Source organism: Agelaius tricolor, unplaced genomic scaffold (genome assembly GCF_023055355.1).
Source record: "Agelaius tricolor isolate 1412-34295 unplaced genomic scaffold, bAgeTri1.0.p SCAF_2, whole genome shotgun sequence".
Taxonomy (NCBI): domain Eukaryota; kingdom Metazoa; phylum Chordata; class Aves; order Passeriformes; family Icteridae; genus Agelaius; species Agelaius tricolor.
This window is the reverse complement of record NW_027269262.1, coordinates 45,808,250-45,828,368: the sequence shown is the minus strand read 5'-3', so window position 1 is coordinate 45,828,368 and position 20,119 is coordinate 45,808,250. Positions and strand designations below refer to the sequence as shown.

The following is a 20,119-nucleotide window of genomic DNA, read 5'->3' as shown; positions in this document are numbered from 1 at the left end:
AATATCTCATCTAAACCTACTCTCTTCCAGTTTGAATCTCCTTTTTCCTTGTCCTGTCACTCCATGCTCTTGTAAGAAGTCCCTCTCTATCTGTCTTTAAGTCTTGCTTCAGCTCCTGAAAGGCAGCATATTAGGTTATTCTGAAGCACTTCCTTTTCCAGAAGGAACAGAACCGAAACAAACAGAATTGTCTCAGCCTTTCCTCAGAGGAGAGGTGCTCCATCCACCTAGTAATATTGGTGTATCTCCTCTGGACTCATCCCAACAAGTCCATGTCTTTCCTGTGCTGGGGCCCCCAGATCTTGATGCAGCACCACAGGTGGGGTCTCACCAAATGGAGTGGGGATATGAAATCACCTCCCTCGATCTGCTGGCCAAATGCGTGTGCATATACACATATGTACACGCACATATAATAGTGTTGTGACAATTTTAGATGCTCTTACCTCTACAGCAGAGGCTCCTGATCTCACTGACCATACAATTTGGTGGTCTGCAGCTCTGTAGACCTTGCCAATTACAGAAGGGTTTTAAAGATGCTGTTAGTGTTTGGGAATAATTATTTTGCCTTAATCACTTAAGAGAGCTCTCCAGGTGGCAGGGCTTAGGGCTGTCAACATTTTTCTCCCTTTCAAGAGTAGAAAGGAAAAGCCCTGTTCCAGTCCTGGTGGGTGCACTGCTCTTTTTTTCTTTGTGTCTAAGCAGGGCTCCAGGAGGCTGGACACCAGGCTTGTACTGGATTGAATCTAAGGATGTTATGGTCTCAGGCTTTCAGTACTCCATTTTAAGTACTTCCTTCCTGCTCTGCACTTCCCAAAACCCCCCCAGCTATCCCATCAATTACACAGCATTTATAGAAAAGTGCTAAAGACTGATGCACCAAAAAAAAAAAGTGTAGTGATAGGGTAGACTGTTCCCATGGGAGTAGGAGCAGGAAGTTGTGAAGAATCATATGTGAAGATAAGAAAAGACTTTAATACTGCTCTGTAATAGTTAAATATCTATGTGAGAGAATTTCACTCTAACTCAGCTTCCCAGATGTCTAAGCCTCAAACTGAAATGCAAAAGCATCTTCTTTCTTATTTGAAGGATGTTCTTGGAAAGACTGGGTAAAGGGGAACAACAGGAGGCTCTTTTGTAGAATTACTGTTAATACTTAGCCTAGTCTGTTGAGGCAAAGGTTGTAGTTTGTGTGGTCAGACAGCTTGATGGCTTGATTCTTGCTCAATGTTTTTACAATCTAAACATATGCTGTAAATAGCAGGCTGCAATAAATTGTGCTTCAGTTGCAGTAGGAATTAACTTAATGTAGAGTCAGTGATGTGTTTTTCACAGTGAAAAATGTACCGTGAGGGTTGGTGAATTCAGGGAGTTTGCATCTTCAAATGTTTATTTTAATTGTGTGAGGCTTTTATCCTCATGTTTATTGGGAACTTTTTATGCTAATCTCCTCTGATGTGCAGGTTGTGGGACTATTTACTGGGCTGCACAATGGCTGCTAGGCTTTATGGAGAAAGATTGCAAAACAAAAGCATATTGACTCAGCTGTTTCGATCTATGTAAGAATAAAGGGCAGCTCCAACATGTGTGAGCACCTAGGCATGTAAGGCAGAGTTTTCTCACTGAAATAACCTGAAAATCTATAAATGATTTCTTTGTAACTTGGGATTCCACCAGACACTTAATACCTGTGTGAATTAATTATTCTCTCTCCTGCCTGTTCCCATGGCAGGCTTAAAAACCTTAACAGCACATATCGAAAAAAGAAAAATCTTTGGAGTCAATTGTGTAAAGACACAGATCCACAAGAGCCAGAAACTGGCCACACAGTTCTGAGAAACACTAAACACTACTCAGAAAACAGCATGTTTACCCAGTCAATCTACTTTGTTTGCAGCTACATTTTCCTTTTGGGAAGAGATATCAGTTTAATCTGTGATCAAACTTGTAATCAGAAAATGGCATAAGATTAATTATGGAAATGCCATTTAATTTCCACAGTCTATTAACAACTGACAACTGCACGAAGATCCCATTAATATTTACACAGAGCTGTGAGTTTTATCTAACATTCTTAGGATCAGATTCACACCTGCTTTAAGATCTAGGGCTTCTGGTTCACAGGAGAGCTATGAATTCAGCCTGTAGGCTTTTAAAAAGGAAAACAGATAAATCAATTCCTGAAAAATCAAGTATGAAACTGAAAGTTGCTGCATGATAAATCTGGGGTGGGGAGGAGAGGAAGGTGGCTTTGTGGGTTCCTGGCTTAAACACTGAGTTGCATTTTTGGTTGTGTAAAGCTTTGGCATTCTGAATTTTTCCAGTAATGTGTAGGCATTTCAAAATGAAAATTTATTTCTTTCTCCTGTTTACTCCACCGCAGATTTTGGACAGAATTGAAGATGTTCAAGAACTCATATTCTCTAAAGAACCTGACCTGTCAAGAGCTCTTCTCCCTGTTCAAACTATGCATCTTACTATAATAGTAGCTCATCTGGGAACAGAAGAAGAAGTGAAAAAGTAAGAATCCTACGAAATTCAAGAGCAGCTAATTTTTCTGTAAATGTGGTAACCTTACTGCTGCTATTGTGAATCATTATGTTTTATTAGAGCCTACACACAATTCCTCTTAAACATTTTTTTTATCAGTTTCTGGCTTGCTTTCAGTACCTGTGGGGAAAGATCTTTACAAAAGCTAGCTGTGATGCATCAGAGATTGGAATTCTCTTATCTGCCACGGGGTGAAGAGAAAAAGCAGTGTGGCTGTAAATAGTATTACTGCTTTCTTACTGTGTTACTGCCACAAATTAGCTCAGCAGATGTAAGCTTCCCCGAGCTGCTGTCTTTTGAGAAACCATAGCTTTTCAGATCAGCCATACTTTTATCAGCTGGAAAATGTTAGCTGTTAAGATACATTGCATTAAGAAGAAAACAACAAAAAAAGTCTGCCTAGTTCCTTCCCAAGCAGCTCTCCTGTTGAATTTGAGCAGTGAGCTGTCACTGGGGCCCTGTGAATTAAGATGGAGCTATTGACAGATGACTGAGGAAACCTACCCTGTGGTCAGGAAGGCTAGAATTGAAAGAAAGGTCTGGAAAATAATGCCAGTCTGCTGCAGTTTTTTTCTCTAAGCCTTATCTTACTGTACCACACTGGGAAACCTGGAACTCCTTGACATAAGGAGGCAGAAAGGAAAGGCCCTTATGTGCCTGGGAAGGCATCATGTGGTAGAGGGGGGAACCTGGTGAGAACAGCCCTTTCTCCAGGGGCCCTGGCACGTATCAGCACGGGAATGAAAAACAGGCCTCAACACCATATGAGTGTCACACAGGATCTGCTGGGGTGTAAAGCAGAATGCCTAGCTGGAAAGGTGTCAAAAAACCCAATATGACTAGAAAAAAACTTCTTCTGTCCATACAGGCAGCACCAGTTAAGCATGATTAAGATGCATATGACAGGCTTGTATGTGCCTTATTTTAAAATTACCTGCCTTATTTTTTCATTGCAAAGACTTTTTTTAGGGTCTGAAGGGAAAAAATAAGAGTTATATGGGCTAAGGAGACATGCAGAAGACAGTGTACAGTAATTCAGTAATAAAACCCTGTGCCAGTGCTGCTGACTGGGCAGGCTGATGTCCAAGAGGATAGGAAGCTCGTTGAGAGCCACAATCAAAATGGGAATCAATTGGTTAGGGAGGTGAGTGGAGCTAAGCAGTGTTAATGAGCTTAAGAGTGGATGTATGTCTGTAATGTAAAAATAATGGACATACCCAATGAAAAGCAGATCTGCCTTGCCAAATGTTTTTCATCCTGTATCTTTTACCTGCCTCCATAGCTCCTCTAAACGAGGCTGTAGTTCAGTGGCCACTGCTCTGTGCTGTCATATGAAAGACTGCCTTGAGCTTTATTGTTTCTCAATTTTTAAACTAGCAGCCCTGCTGATACAGCTGGCCCAGCCCCTCACAGTGGGAGAGAGGCATCTTCACATCTAAGGGCAGGAGCTGGAGCTGAAATTTTTACATTTACATAGGACAAGGGGGAATGGCCTCAAGCTGGAAAAAGGCAGGTTTAGTTTAGATACTGATTGGGAATTCTTTACTACAGTGAGGCCTTGAACAGAGAGAAGTTGTGGAATATTCAAGCAGTCTGGATGAGGCTTTGGGTAACCTGGTCTGCTGGAAGGTGTTCCTACCCATGGCAGGAAGGTTGGAACTAGATGATATTTAAGGTCCCTTGCAACAGAAACCATTTTGATGGGAGAAGTTGTCTTAGTAGTATTTAATTTTTGCTTAGACATGATGAACTTAAACAAAGGGCGAGATTAGCCATGCTTGTTAAGGTGGAAAATTCAAAACCCTCTGCAAAGACTCTTTCCAACTTCAGTCCTCTCCGTGCTATATCTTTATTGCTGGGTTCCCATGAGTCTTGGAAAGAAGCTGCTCTTTACGCCATTATAGCTGAAATAACTCCTGTGTAGTGGTGAGGACTGTTCACAATGTTGGCTGGAGTGGTCTCTGTATGCATTAAAGAGGCTTTCCAAAGGGCATTAGTTTGTGCTGTGTGGGTTTTACTGCCTGGTTTCTATTTGTATGCTACATAGGTCCAAGATTTTTTAGGAGTGGAATGAATGCAGTGAAAACTTGTTTTAGGTGTAATGATAAAGTAAATGTGGCTGCAGAAGGCCCAGAAAGCTATGGGATGGTATCCTGCCATCCTTAATCATGCTGCAGTTTGTTAGAAGTATGAAGCCTTAGTAGAATGTTTCTGGTCAAACTCAGTCTGAAGACTGACAGGATTCCCCTTCCTCAGACACCAGGGCAAAGAAGGGCACTTCTAAAGCTTCAGCAGGTGTTAAGTTGTTGGAATTCTTGGTGTCTACATTTAGAAATTTAATTGTTATACTTTTCTGTGTCTTTAAGAAAAGTGTTTTAATTTGCAGTATTAATGCCTTTGGATAATTCACTTTTTTTGAGATTTCTGTGCACAGCAAGGTGTATATTTAAACTTTATTAACATGGGATGCAGAGCTCAGAACATAACTATCAATCTGATACTTTTTACCTAGACTGGAATAGGAGGATATAATGGAGAAAAATTCTAATTGTGCTTCAGGTGGGAGAGTGAATTTGGTTGACTAATTTTATTCTTAAACTAAAGCAGTTGTATGACAGTGATAAAGTTTTAAACTACATGCCACAAATGGAAGTTCAGTTTTATCCCTTTTGACTCTTCAGTAGCATATATTCATATCTTTTCTGGAATGTTAATATTTTGAATGTTCACTTTACTAACAAAACTCACTTCTAATATATAAGCTAAGGTTGAAGTGAAAGATGTATTTTATTTTAAATCTTCTAACTGTTACAAAAGAATTAGCAATGAAATACAAGTGTGCCTGTGATACCTTGCATAGTGCTGCAGAATGGTCAAAATCAGGTATATTGGCTGGCAATAAAATAAAACTATTTCCATATGTCAAAAACCTAATAATTTTCAGTATTTATATACCGATTACTTTTAAGGGCTGTTCTGGCACTGAAGAAAAGCAAGACTAAAGTGGAAGACATCTTGCAGGGTAAAGACCTTAATTTGACATTCCATGGGATTGGAGAGTTTAATAACCAAGTGCTATATGTGAAAATGTTGGAGGAAGACCAGAAAATGCTTAACAGAATTGCAGGTAAGTACAAAACCTCATTCTCTAGCACTTGTGATAAACCAGTTTGTAGAGTCCATCAGCTCCTGTAAGCACTGGCACAAGCTGTTGTGCACGGCTGTGATGCGCTGCCTTTCCTCTCCTCTCTTTCTTGCTTGTTAAATATGAAGCCAACAGCTGGGTTCCTGCAGAGCATTAGGCCTAGAATAGGTTGTCTGTACTAGTATGGAGCAGGTGGGATGCACAGACATTCAGGTGAAGATCACACAGCAAGGCTAGCTTAACCTGCTCTGCAACTGGAATCTCACAGGCCTGAGGTGTGCACAGTGTTCAAAGTGACACCTCTAACTGAGGCTCTGCTCATTCTAATAATCTGAAAGCCTATTAAGTGTTGGCCCCAGCTGAGTATACAAGAACTTCATTTAAACTGGAATATGCATGAAATCATAAGTAACTCTGGGGTGGGAGGTGACAAAAATGAGTATTTGTCCGCATATGCGTGTATAGCACCAGCAAATCAGTCTTTTGCTTCCACTGTAGAAGATGAAACAGAAGTGTAAGAATAGCTTGTCCTCTGCTCTAATTTTCCAAAGCAAAGAAGGGTTTATGAGATGTTCCAGATTTTTGATCTGCTTACCTGCATCTGAGTAAAGTTTCAGAAGGGCTTGATACTCTCTTCTTTCTCCCTACCCAGCTCTGCTTTTAGGACCTGCTTTAGCCTGCAATGAAGAACCTAATCTGTGTCCTGGGCTTCCACTCCAACAGAATAGAAATAATCAATATACATTACTTTTTCCTTACTATTTTCATACTAAGCAAAAAGGAAGCATAGTTCAACTAATGTTTCTCAAAGAGTCATGCAATACAAAGACACTGTGTAAAATTCAAAGAATATGATTCTCCAAGCAGTCTGTTTTTCTTTTTGTTGATGCTGTTTCTGACCTCCTCCAGTTCTCAGCTTTGATATTATAGTCCTGCTCTCTTATCCTCCTGTTTATTTTACCTCTTAAGTAGTCAGTGTATAATTAGACAATGCCTTTTATGAACAGCTTCTTTGCCTCGGCTATATAAAATTAGCCACTTGACTATCTATTACCTCTTGCTTGACTCTGGCCTTCACTTCTCTTCTTGTTCCACCCATCCCAAAGCTAATTTTGACCCAAAGCAGCTGTGCTTTTCTGATATGGTCCCTAATTATCAGGATTACAACCTCAACAAACTTGCCCATGCACAAACCGCTTCTTCTCAAGGCTGTAACTGGAAATAGTCTTGACTGGAAGTTAGTAAAGTAGAAGGCAGATGATGCAATTTCCTGTAAGATCGTATTTGGTACATTCCTGTCCACAATATATATACAATTCAGTGCCATTGAAATAAGGGGCTGATTGATTCTTTTGATGCCTGATTTGACTGTTTTGATGGCACTGCCTTGGCTCTCTGATCACTCCTGAAAGATACAGAGATGAGTACCTCACTCCTCATCTGAAAGTAGCTGGTTTTCCCTGGACTCATTGTCTCGCTTAACTGAGAATTTTGTTCCCAATGAGTCATGCCATACAAGGTCGATCTTTATCATGCTATTTTATCACCATCAGAAGTGTTTAATTTTGGTTCTGCAGAATGTGTGCTATGATGCTCTTTAAATATCATCTTGGACCTGCATTAGCTCTAAAAGCCATTGCAATAGTGGGTGGCAGATCCTTCATCTTCTCTGCCTGGATAACCTGCATCTTCAGGGTTTGGGAAGCCTAATATCTAGCTTCTGATCTGAACCCCTTAATTGGATAGAGGAGAAAAAATTTGATTGCAAGCCCTGGGAATATTCTTCCAGTACTTGTGTTTTTAATGCAATATGATTGTTCACTGATTGCCTGAAATAATTCTTTGACTGGGAGACAAGCTGCCAGTTTTCAAGCTGTTAACTCTGTTAACAATGATTTTGCTATTCAGAGAATTGTAGCTTCCAGTGTTCTATTCTGCATAACTTCTGACCATTTCTAGAACTTAATGAGTCTGGGAATTATGCAAATATGTATCAAAGTCTATCCTTTCAATGACATCCGCAAAGAGATGGGGTTTTGTCTCCCCTTCTCTCAGCAAAGCAATTGAATTAATTGTTATACAATGAATAGGGTTTTTTCCCTTACCTTTTATTCAATATTTTTGGTTGTCATGAGCTAGGTGTGAATTTTAAATGCTGGTTTTTTGAGCAGCATGATGGGCCAACGATTTGGCTGGCAAAGGTCACGACACTCCTGTCAGCTGTCTCTGCTTCATCATGCCCTTATTGATGGTTTGTCAGCAAGTTTAAGAGTTCTGCCTGCTCTAATGAAGTCTTTTAGCTTCTGAAGTGTTCCTGACATTGGCCAGGTGACTGGCCCTCCATCTGCTTTTGGTACTACATCATGGACTTCAGTTTCAAAGTGGAGAGTTAACCTATCTCTAGATCAATTAACTGCAATTAATTAGTAAATTCTGAGTGTTTGAGTTTATCTTGGTGCTAGTGGTCTCATCCACTTTGAAGAAGAGATACTGCTTAGGATGTCTTGGAACTTTTGTAGGACATTTTTCATATGAGCTAGAGAACACAGTATCTGGAAAACTGAGTGCCAACCTGGCATGGACAGGGCACACCATCCAGGAGCCTTGTCACCATACCTACTTTTTGAAGATGATTGCTGGCTTTGACCTTTCTTCCATCATCTGCTTTTCTGATGAAAATCTGCTCATGGCAGTGAGACCTTCACCTTCTATTAAGAACCCCTTCCTGCTGTTCTGGAGGCTTGGAGTTAACCAAGAGTAGATGCTATGTTCAGATTTTCTTTCTTAGGTTAATATCTACCTGGTTCCTTTTTATGCAGCTTGGGGAGGGTGCATGCTGGATGATGCATGGGGAAAGCTTTTTGCTCTAGAGGGAGCTTAGACACTCTTTGGTTGTGTTTTTTCTCTGGGGCTTGTTGTGCTTTGACCAACTGACATGGGAACAAAGAGACTTAATATGCAGAAATTCTTCATGTTAATATGTACTTTTTGACAAAGTACCAGGCTTACTTTAGGTTGTTTGATACCTAACCATAATCACCTAGGACCATTTTCAGATGCCCCAAAGTATTTGCAGCACTCACGGCAGACCTACAGCCAGGCTGTACCTTCTGCAGCAGCAGCTGGAGGCCAGGTGGACATCCTGTAGGGCACCTAAAAGGACATTAGATGCTTGTTTGGACAACTGGATCCTATTCCTTGTGTTTTCCAGATGGAAAATATAAAAAGCAGTTGCCTTGGCAAAGTGATCAGACAGCCCCAGCTGCTGTTCCCTCATAAATACTCTGAGAAGAAACATTTTAAACTATTAATTAGCTGAACTCCAAGCCAGAGACCTGGCCTTGATACAAATGCATATGACAAACTAGTGGAGACACGTGTAGTTCAACTTCCTGATAGGTGGAAAAACAAAATGAAAGCAGGGGGATTTCAAAAAAGGCACTCATCTGCTATGTAATATGCTATCTTTTACACAGTTTCAACATTGAACCTCCTTTTTTCAGTGCCTAAGCAATTAAGCAGTAACAAAAATGGGTGTTAAGACTGGGGGAATCTGACTAGAAGAGCTATAAATGCTGCAGGTTTCCATTTTAAAATGCTTATTTATTTTCCCCCCCCCCCCTTCCCCTCTCCCCTCCACCCCCACTATTTTATCTGCTTTATACAATCAAGGTATGAAGAGCTCTGTCAATAAGAAAAAAATCTTATTTTTACTGGGGGAGTACTCCAGCCTTAGCCAAGGCTTTAAGCGTAATTTCAGACTTACTTCCCACTGTTTAAGCTCAGCTGTTGAACAAAATGTCTGGTTTTGCCAGACTTGTAGGGATCTGCCTCATGGAAACCTTACTTTGATATGTACTTGAGACTCTGCATCCCCAAAGTCCATGAAAACCAAGAACAGTTCAGCTTGGTTTGACTTGTCATTAAAATCCTTAGCTGAAAGGCCTTGAAGAATATAAATCCTGGAGTTACAGACACTTTTTTCTATGAAGGACAAGACTTCATGGATTTATAAATATGCGATCAAAGTTTTTAGGCCAGTGTCATCATAAACACTTTGTATCACATTTGTGTCTGGGGAAGGAGTATTATGTTTGTGTGATGTTCCCTCCTGAATTGCTTTAAGTGCTGTGGAGTTGTAGTAGTTTTGGGAATCTAGCCTTTTTTTTTTTTTTTTTTTTTTTTTTCTGGAAGCTCTTTGCTTCTTGCATTGCTGTTTGCAGTAACTGGGGAGAATCTGTTCTGCCACAGACCCCAGCTGTGGCCACTGGTGGTGGCTGCATCTTGCTCCTGGCAGGGCTGCCATGGACAGATGCTTTCTTGAGCTCGCCATTTGGTAGGGGATTTATGAATTCAGAAGGAATTGTGTTGCAAACACAGAAGCTTGGATCCAGTCTCAGGTTTACAGCTTATGTCTGTATGTTATGCAGAACTTTGGTATTGACTACTTTTCCCAAATTTTTGTTGCCTGTGATAGTGCAGCAACTGGTTGCCTGGGATGTGTTTTAACTGTCTTGCTCAAGACAGGGATAGTGGCTTTTTGTCTAACCTCCCTCTAAATATTTTTCCTTGCCTCCCTAGTGTTACTTATTTCTTTCTTTCTTATGCTATCTTTTTCCAGAAGCTGTGGAAGAATGCTTTATTGAAATGAATCTCGACATTTCAGGAAGTAAGGACTTCAAACCACATCTGACTTTCCTGAAGCTCTCTAAAGCATCAAGGCTGAGAAGAAGGGTAAGTAACTGGGTGTAAGAATATTTTTCCTAGGATCAGTTCTAGTGATTACTTTTCCTTCAATGAGATCCTTGGGATCTAAGCAATAATCATTGCAAGCAGAGAACATAACTTCTCTTATTTAACAGAGCTTGTATATAGGCTGCTCAACACATTTGTGTTTGTTCATATCTGGAAGAAATGAGGTCTGTTGTTAATACTCTGTATGGCACTCTTGTAGACTACAGATTTACTTCCCTTCCATTGTGGCTGGTCAAATTTGCACAAAAACAATGTCAAGCTGTTTCTATAGGGCAGGATGGCTTCTGAGCAATATTTGTCTTCTGACTAATATTTACCTCAGAACAAGATTAATGTCATGTTGGAAGTCAGGCTGGTGCCTTGATTTATACTAGTAGTGTGTGATGTGCTTTTCTAACCTTTCCTGCAGCATTGTATGGGATTTATCACAAACAATTAAAGTAAAAAACAACTTTGATTAGATTGCTCATTTCCCAGTGGAACACTGTCCTGCTTGTTTCCAGGAATAATACTTGTATTTATGAGGTCAATATATTGCAAACCTGAAACACTAGAGGAGCATGCAGAAAGGAAAACAGAAAAAGCTATAATAGCTGAAGAAAATGACCTTGTTCAAGTACTTTGTATTGACTTGATATTAGCCTTTTGTATACATGATAAAATCAAAGTTGGCTAGGACTGATAGTTCTGTGCTGGAGGCTCTTTCTTTTATACTGCCTATAGGGATTTTCATGAGCAGAGGCATCTGCAATGTCTAATGCAAAAGAAACTGTACAGTAGGCACGTAGGAATTACTGTTGCCTCTTGTCTGGAGTATTTTCGCACTTCCTCTTACTATGAAATTTAAAATTAAAAAATAGAATTGTAATTTCCTGCCTGCTCTCCTCTTTTGATCTCTATCACTAAATATAACTTAATCTCTCATAACATGATTTATGTATGCTGTCTCATTGCATACACACACACATATATATATAAAAATAAAAAAATGCAAGTGTTTAGGTTTTTGAACGTTAGAATATCAAGTGGTATGCCCAGAAGTGGATGCAGTGTTCCTGCTGTGGCCTCACCAGTGCTGAGCAGAGGGGAATTATCTCTGTCAATATGCTGGCAACATTCCTCCTAATGCAGCCCAGGATACTGCTGGCTGCCTTTGTTGCAAGGATACACTACTGGCTCATGGTCAGCCTGGTGTCCACCAGGACCTCTAGGTCCTTTTTCTGCAAAACTTCTTCACAGTCAGCTGTCAGCCTGTACTTGTGCCTGGTCCGTTCCTCCCCTGTGGCTGACCTTTGTGCTTCTTGTTCAGCCTCCTGAAGTTCCTGTTGGTCCATTTCTGCAGCCCACTGAGATACCTCTAGTTGGCAGTACCTTCTAGTGATCAGGCACTTCTCCCAGCTTGTTATTAGTGCTGTTGCTGAGGGTGCACTCTGCCCCAATATCTAGATAATTAATGAAGATGCTAAACAGTTCTGGACCCTGTATTGGCCCCTCTATGTACTGTGTACATCTCTAGTTACCAGCCTCCAAGCAGACTTTGTGCCACCAATCACTGCCATAGGGAACTGGCTGTTCAGCCAATTTTCAATCCACCTCACTGTTCAGCCAGCTAATAATTCATCAGCCTTCTCTATGAAGATGTCACATGAAACAGTGTCAAAAAATTTCCTGGACTTCAGCTAGACAATATTCACTACTCGTCCCTTGTTTATGAAGCATTACTTGTTTTTGTGCAAATTTGTTTTCACAATGAAGCTGTTGCTCCTAAAATATTATTTTACAGACCAGGACTGTGAAACTGGAGTAGGACCATATATTGAGTTGAATATTGGGGGCATATGAACCCTATAAGTTCATGTACAAATCTCCCTGAGGTTAGTAAGGCTCAACCCTAGACATAAGACATAATCTTGAAGACCACTTACTGCATTTCTTTCCAAATATAGTGCAAATAAAAAGGAGGAAACTGATTACTTTTATAGTATCCCATTCCTAAATAGTGCAGAAGAGAAATCGGCCCTCCTAAACACTAGAAGATGCCAAAGTATGAATAAGACAAAATATCACTTAAGTTATTATGATGCCATCTACTGGCTGTAATTACTTTCTTTATACCATAAATAACTGTTTCCTCCTAGAAAGGGTGCTGTTGAAGTATTTCACACAGTTGAAGTGCTTCTTATATGAAGCTTAAGAGGTAATTGCTAAGGCAGTTTATATTTTATATCTCAAGCACACTTTGTTAATGAGAGGTATGTGATGATACTGGTGATGTAGCTGCAGACCTCATTCTCATTTGTGGGGGAAGAGAAGCTGGTTCTCTTTAAAACTGATAAAGCTGTAAACTTTCACCTTGAAGTTGTGCATCTTTGGCTTTAGTTGTGTGTCTAAATATCTCAAGAGGCTAGAGAGATCTTGGATTGTGTGCTTTTTATTCTGAAGAATATGTGCTTTTTATTCTGAATAGCTACCAAAAGAGCAGTATGTGCTGTTTGAAGATCAGGTTCAAAATGGGCAGTGTGACCCTGGCATAAATAAAAAATATGGGCTCTTCAGGTGTTTCGATCTCTACCTTTCCAATGAGCCAAAAGGAAACAGTTCACCTCTTAAGAGAATCCACTTCATTACTTGTAGTAAGAGCCTTCTCCAGTGCACAGGCAACACAGTGTGGGCTGTTAGCCTTTAGTGCTGGGCAGTGCCTGATCTCACCTCTGCCAGAGCAAAGTGGTGGATCAAGTGCCTCAGTGCTAAAGTGGAAAATGTTTGCTTGTTTCCTTTTATGCTGTTTTAAGTAGATTCACTTGGTGCAGGTGTAGAAATAGCTGTGGTCTACCCTGGGTTGTGAGAGAGTACGTTATTTAACAAATATTAACAAGTCACGTACTTGTATTAAAATATTTGGTGCTTTATAATGGAAGGGCAGTCTTAATCCTGCCCTCTTCTGGCTGCTTGATAAGTTATCTTCAATGATGTGACCTTACTCAAGTTTCCATTATCCTCCCAGATTACCCAGAAAACAGCCCATGCGCAGTGTGTCTCCGCATTTCAGCAGAACTTGAACCTTGTGGCATTTAGGTGACATGCAGCTCCTGGCTCCTGAGCAGCCTGCCTCTGACTGACACATGGGTATCTCTGGGGCACAAAAAAAGTGTGCTGTTGGTTTATTTAAACTTTCAAGTGTTTTAGTCACCTCAGGCAGCAGTGCCTGATGGTTTGATGTGTTTGGTTATGAAGCTATTTATATCTGCTTCTACCCAGGTGACAGTGGCTGTTCTGGCTGTCCTCCCACAATCTCCATGCTGTGAACCGTACATATCCACCTGCTAATAAGTCTGTCATTATGAGGAAGAAGCCTTGTAAAAATGCTCTTTTTTTTTTCTTCCCCTGGTGTTTGGGAGCAGGTCTGAACAAACTGATTGAGAATTCTTTGAGGCAATGTGCTGCAAGGAGCTCCTTGGAGCCTTGTTAGCTCACATACTCATTAGGTTAGGAGAGGTGGAGACTATTCTCTGTTGTTTAATGATTCATCTGTCCTTCATTACATCTCCATATGTGCCCCTAGCATATGTGGTTTGCTATAGGCTAAATGCTTTGTGGGAGCCCCTTGTATAAATTGGCAGCCTGTTGAATTGCTGTCTGAATTAAAGGCCTGGGAACCATGGAATTGTTGGGTTTCTCACCCATTCTCAGTGACACCTGCAGCTAGTGCTGCTGTGCACAAACTTGTTGAGGGGGAGAAGAGCAGAGAAATCACTCTGAGGAGCTGCTGATTTTTGGTCTTGACAGTCATATGATTTCTAAGCATGTGCTTTGATATGGCAATAGAAGTGACTTTCCTTAGGCTGAAAAGAAGTGTCAGTGTTTAAAAACACATCTCTAGGAGTGTAACCTTTCAGTTGTGTGTCGACTGTTGTAGCATTTGGCAATTGAGATACTGGCAGTGCTTAGTAGGTATCTAAGAGCTGCTGAGGTTTTCTTTTTCTTTTCTGGCTTGCTGGAATGAGCTTGTTTTCCCAGTTAGTCACCAAGTTAAATTTCTTTTGAGTATTTCTTCACAGGGATGAAGGTGCATGAACTCTATTTCTAACCTGTCTTTAGCAAACATTTTAATTACTGTTGTGGAGAGTGAGCACCAAGGAGAAGGGTTAACTTTTCAGTCTGTTAAGACAGCTTTAAGATGAAATTGAGTAAGGTGAACTCTAGCTGAAATCAAGCAATCCCTCCTAAAGGCAATTCAGAATAATTATATGTGGTGGCTGTGAACTTGCCTGAATTATCTAAAATTAGGTGGATGCATTTAAATAACAGTAGGTTAAATTGATCTGATTTTGTATATTTGGCATGTTTTTTTATTCTTGAGGAGGGTAGGGCAGATGGAGGATTGGGCAAAAGCCAAGCTTCCCATAACTTTAATTTGTAATGGCTGGCTTTTCTCAGTATCAACTTAAATACTGCCACATGAAGTTGATGCTGTTATCCTAATTAGGTGTGAGGTGGGTGGGGTGGTGTTTTCTTTGCAGGGTTTTGTTAAGATAATACTTGACACACCTTCCTAAAGTGCATGAGTATTTGTGCACCTATATTATACACATAATGTCATCTTGCTCTTTCAATAAATAGGGCTTCAGGAAAATTTGTGTGGATCTGTATAAGGAATATGAAGACAGCCACTTTGGCACAGAGCTCTTCAGTCGGATTGATCTCTGTGCCATGCGCAAGAGGAAGCAGGAATCTGGTTATTATTACTGTGAGTGTTCAATCAATGTGGGCTCCAGTAGTAGGGAAGAGAGTAAAGAGCAAGAAATGCAGACAGAAGATGTGAAAGAAACAAGCAGGGAAGACCTCCCAAACAATGCAGCAAAGGCTGAAATAGGAGCAACTCCTGCAAGCTGTAAGCTTGCCTCAACAGCAGTAGCTGATGATAAACCATCTGAAAATACTGCTGAGGCCTCAATTGCAACTAAAGAAAAAGAAATCAATGAGGCAAAGGGACAGCCTGAAGCTGCAGATGGGACTTTTCCTACAGCTGGAGATATCTACTCAAAGTCAGCACTTGGTCTGCTGCCAGCAAGTTCAGATGTGTTGAAAAGCTTGGAAATGGAACAAGAAAAAGCAAAGATAACAGATGGTAGTTTGCAAAAAACTGAAGCAACAGAATATGCTGAACCTGGTCAGACAAGTTTAGGATAAAGTTGTTGCAATCCTTGGTGAACTTGGTGAGGATGGAGAAGACAAACAGGTACAGTGGGGCTGAGGTCAGAGGGGTGGGTATGGTGAATTCATTTTTTGCAGGAAACAATCTTATCCAGAGTCTGATGAAAAAAAGTAGAGCAAAATCTGAGGGGAACATCACTTACTGAATATTGCAATGGCAAAATGCCTAGCTCAAAACCTATACCACCATCAATGTGTGTGAGCACATGTACTGCAAAGACAAGTGAGCTGTGATTTAGAGAATCAGACCCTTCAGCAGCCACAAATGCTGTTGCCAGACACTTTTGGTGCCCAAATGCACATTGCTGCCTTGGCTGAGCTTCCTTCTGTCCTGCTTCACCCCCTGTCCTGGCCCTGCACCCTCAGCTTTTCACCTTTGCCTGCCTGCCTTCTCCTCTCTGATTGCTGCCTAAAGACACCTCCTCTTGCTTAACCCCTACAGCTGCTCTCATTAGTGACTCCAAGCCATGATTGCACAGGGTCGTTCAGTGCACGTCTGTAACAGGTAGATGGTGTCAGCTGTTAACACACTATTGTGAAGTACATGCTTTCCTCTGACCCAGTAGATACTTAATGAGAAAATTATTTTGCCTGACTTATGGAAAATGCTTTTTTGGAAGAAAACAAGGTATAGCACTAAATACTTTCCTTTGTTTTCCTCTCCCTCTCCTTGTCTTTATCTAACGAATTGTCTTTATAAAATGCCCTGAGGAGCACACAAGGGACAAGAGCGCTTTTCTAAAGCGCAGTTTTGGCTGGGGCTGACGTTTCCTGGCTTTGCCCTTTGCTGGCCGAGGCCGAGCAGAGCCGTGCCCGCTGCCCTTGGCACGGGGGCGGCGCTCCCGGCGGAGCCTGACGGCAGCGGCACCAGCAGATGGCACCGCTGGAGAGCCAGATGCGCCGGGAAGGGACCCGCGGAGCCGCGGGACGGCAGCCGGGCGGGCACCTGCCAAACGTCTTTCTTTCTTTATCTGCTCCAATTGGAAAGAGATACTTAGATACTTTGTACTTTTTTTTTTTTTTTTTTTTCGCGTGGGGAAAAATAAGTGCGCAGTTCAAATTAAAAAAACAAGTGTGCGATGAAGAAGTAGCTCCTCCTCCCCACACGTACACACCCCCAAAACCCAAAAATTGTTGTAGCATCAAGCCTCTTTGCTTCCCCACAAGGTTCCCCATTTAGGCAGAATGGCCATGATGCACTCTGTTAAATTAACATCAGGCTGGCTTAAAACTTGTTACCAAACTTTTGACCGAAAAAAAAAAACCAACAAAAAAATCCCCAAAAAACAACAAAGAGCTGTATTTGTACAATTTTCACAGGGAGTGGAGGGAAACAACCTTCCTCAGCCAGCCACTTTGCAGGAGGAAAGGGAAGGCTCTGCATTTAATGAACCTGCTTTGTACTCACTCTGGGGTCTGTCAGATCCCTTGTGTTGCAGTGCTTGGCAGAGCATTTATTTTTATGTCCCTCCACTGAAGGTTGTGGACTTTGAAAAGGCTGTCCCCAAATGGTCTTCTAAATGCAAATTCCAGAGTTGCTATTCCCAGCTTCTCTGGGGTCTTCAAAAGGCAGCTAAATTATTAGAGAAAGCCTACAAGGTTATTTTGGGGGAGTACTTTAGAGTTGACACATCAGGGAGCATCTCTATATCAAGGCCTTCTGGATGATTTCTTTTTTTTTTTTTTCAAGAAAACTTGCTTCAAATATACACTGACAATACAGCGTTCCTTAGTTTTGGGTTGGGTTTTTTTCTAATTCAGAAAAGGATTAGCAGCATCATTCAATCATTCATTGTAAGAACTGAAGTGGGTTCAATGGCCTAGGACCAAATACACTTTACAACATGCTGTATTTCTTCTTATTGAAAATGTTAATTATCTTTTTATAGACAGATGGCACTGGAGTGTAGCAAATGCATAGTGAACCTGCACTCATAAACATTTGGGGGTTTAGTGTGTACAGGGTCCAATTAAGTTTAACTCTGTTTTAGGGTTATTATAATGAAAGAAGGATAATTAATTTCACTTATTGCGGGAGTAGAGTAACTTGTTTTGGGACATTAACTTAAAAATATACTTAAATTGTATCATTGTGATTAATCTTGACAATTCAGAATAGTGCTTGAAACCAAATATCTACCAAATGCATCTATTTAGTTTCTAATGACAACCAAGCCAAAATAAGCTTCTGTAATTCTGTTCAAATAATAACATATTTTCAGCTTTGTGGTGGAGAATATAAAAGAAGTAATAAATAAGTCTTAAATTTTGTTGATGTTCTGCTTTAGCCAAGAGTTTTTGTTTCCTGTTATTTTTTTATTCAAATTAATTGAAATATATTTGATTATTAGACATTTATGATGTAAAACAAGACGGAGAGAGTTTCTGAAAAGAAAATCTTTATAGGGCTGAAGAAGATTAATTGTCCTTCTTTATGACTACTGTAGGGAAATTACACTATGCAATTCAGATCCAGAAGGCAGTTTGATTCACTCTTTATGATTCCTGCATTTGCTGTCTTTTTCCTATGATTTTTTTTTTCTCTCTTTGGTCTCTAACTTGCCTGGGTTTTTTTTCCCTTTGAGTAATTTTCTTTATAAGCACTAGTAGTTAATGTAGAAATGCAATCTTCTACTTTATTGTAATTGAATTTAGTTGAATGTAACTTGAGTTATTGAAATAATGGTGCAACATTGGGGTTGGAGAGAACTTGCAATAAATATTACCCACTGTGACTTTTTGTGTAAGTGTTCAATGATGAATTGCACTGCAATGATAAGTACTTTCCAAGCAGGTTGGGAGGAGGCTGGTTTTAACTGGATGTTTCTAATAAATAGGATGCCAAATCCAATGGAAATAGTGTTCTGTAAATACCCCATCATGAATACCATGGCTGCTGTTAGGCACTAAACATCAGATGGGCCAGTTCTTTCCTGGATGTTCCATATTTTGCAGGTCAGATGCAACTGAACAAGAGCCATATGCCTCTGTGTTAAAACAAATGAAAATTATATTGGTTAGTTCAGCTGGCTCTCTCCTTCCATAGTCTTGTACTTTCTACATATGTAGAAGAAAGCAGAGGCACCTCCTTGTTTACATGCATTTCATGTCAGGAAGATGCCAGCCTCCTCAGCTGGCACTGCAGAGCCAAAGGAAAGGTAGGACAGCTTCAGGCAGCATCCCCACACTCATCCTGCCTGATCCTTTAACTAGGAGCAGAAAGTTGTAGGGGGGTGAGTGATAAACTGACCTTCTTGAAGCATTTAATTTCCATTTGATCTTTTCTGCTGTTGTTAGTCACAGTTTCCATGGTGTAGTGTACTACCAAGGCAGAAGTCCTACACTGTTTCCTTGCATGCAGGTAGAAGGAATAATCCCTCAATTTAAAACATTTAGCAACACTTGCTGTTGTTCCTCATAAATTCTTATGTAAAAAGCAAACACAGACAACAACAACAAAGAAGAAAAAACTTGGAGTTTTTTGCACATGCCCACACTCCTTGCAAAGTCAGCATAACCTCCAGCTGCAGAGCTGCAGGCTTAGCCTGGAGAGAAGCTTTTTTATGGCACTCTGGAGATCAGAGAAAACTCTGGATTTCTCTCTGTTAGGAAATGTTCTCTTCTTTTCTCATCATCATACTGTCTTGGAACTAAAAGTAGTTGTTGGAATGAAAGATAAGTTTAAGAAGTATTCCTGTTAAAAAAGCCACATCCTGGGGAATATTGAAATGTTGTAAATACTTTCTTTGTGGAAGTGGCTATTCAGGGTTAGAACCAGAAGGACACATCTGGAGCACCATAAATCCTAAGCAAGTTAGTACAGGAGTATTCTACAGTTTTATTCTCAAAACCATTTCCAGATGGGCTTAAATCCAAGCTCTGTGTAGGTTTAGCACCTCTGAATCTGGCTTCCAACCATGGGTTTTGACCTCTGCAGCCAAAACCTGAAGCAAGCCTTGTAAAAAGATTCCAAAAGAGACTATTAAATGGAAACACACTTTTCTGGCTCACGAAAGAAAATTAATTTCTAAATTTTTTTTTTTTAAGTAGTAAATGTCCACCCAGGGCTTTTTTTTTTTTCCACTATGACTTTTGATTTTCTAATAAGAAAAGTGCTTTTTAAGATCAGCTGAAAAAATTAACAACTTCTTTTAGAAATTTTTAGAAATTTTATTTACAGTTATTTTTTTATCCAAGTTGCAAGATGCGGGGTGTCAGTGCTTAGATCAGAGGTGGAAAAACAGATCCTGATTTTAAACTGGACATAGCACTTAGATAATTCCATCTTTGAAATGAAAAAAAACTTGTAAACTGCTGCCTGGCTGTTTGCTACCCTTTGAACCTTGAGTTTCTTAATGTAAAAAAGAGAGATGAACATCTGTATGAGATAGTAGTTTATATCCCTCTTTGCCAGAAATCCAGCATTTATTATCTGCTGGTGGGTGCCAAGTTCAG

General features: G+C 40.3%; 1 protein-coding gene across 2 annotated transcripts in view; it reads left to right on the top strand.

The window, feature by feature from the left end:
* Positions 1-20,119, top strand: part of LOC139585039 (involucrin-like) — a 126,282-nt gene that overhangs the window by 17,053 nt on the left and 89,110 nt on the right. Inside the window, exons 3-6 of one of the 2 annotated variants that reach the window (XM_071417441.1) lie at positions 2,384-2,520; positions 5,520-5,677; positions 10,317-10,429; positions 15,071-18,399. In XM_071417441.1, coding sequence (XP_071273542.1) covers positions 2,384-2,520; positions 5,520-5,677; positions 10,317-10,429; positions 15,071-15,640 — 978 coding nt within the window. In that variant the 3' untranslated portion in view covers positions 15,641-18,399. Of the gene's footprint in view, positions 1-2,383; positions 2,521-5,519; positions 5,678-10,316; positions 10,430-15,070; positions 18,400-20,119 lie in introns of those variants that run through there. The other variant, XM_071417449.1, reaches the window with a different exon arrangement.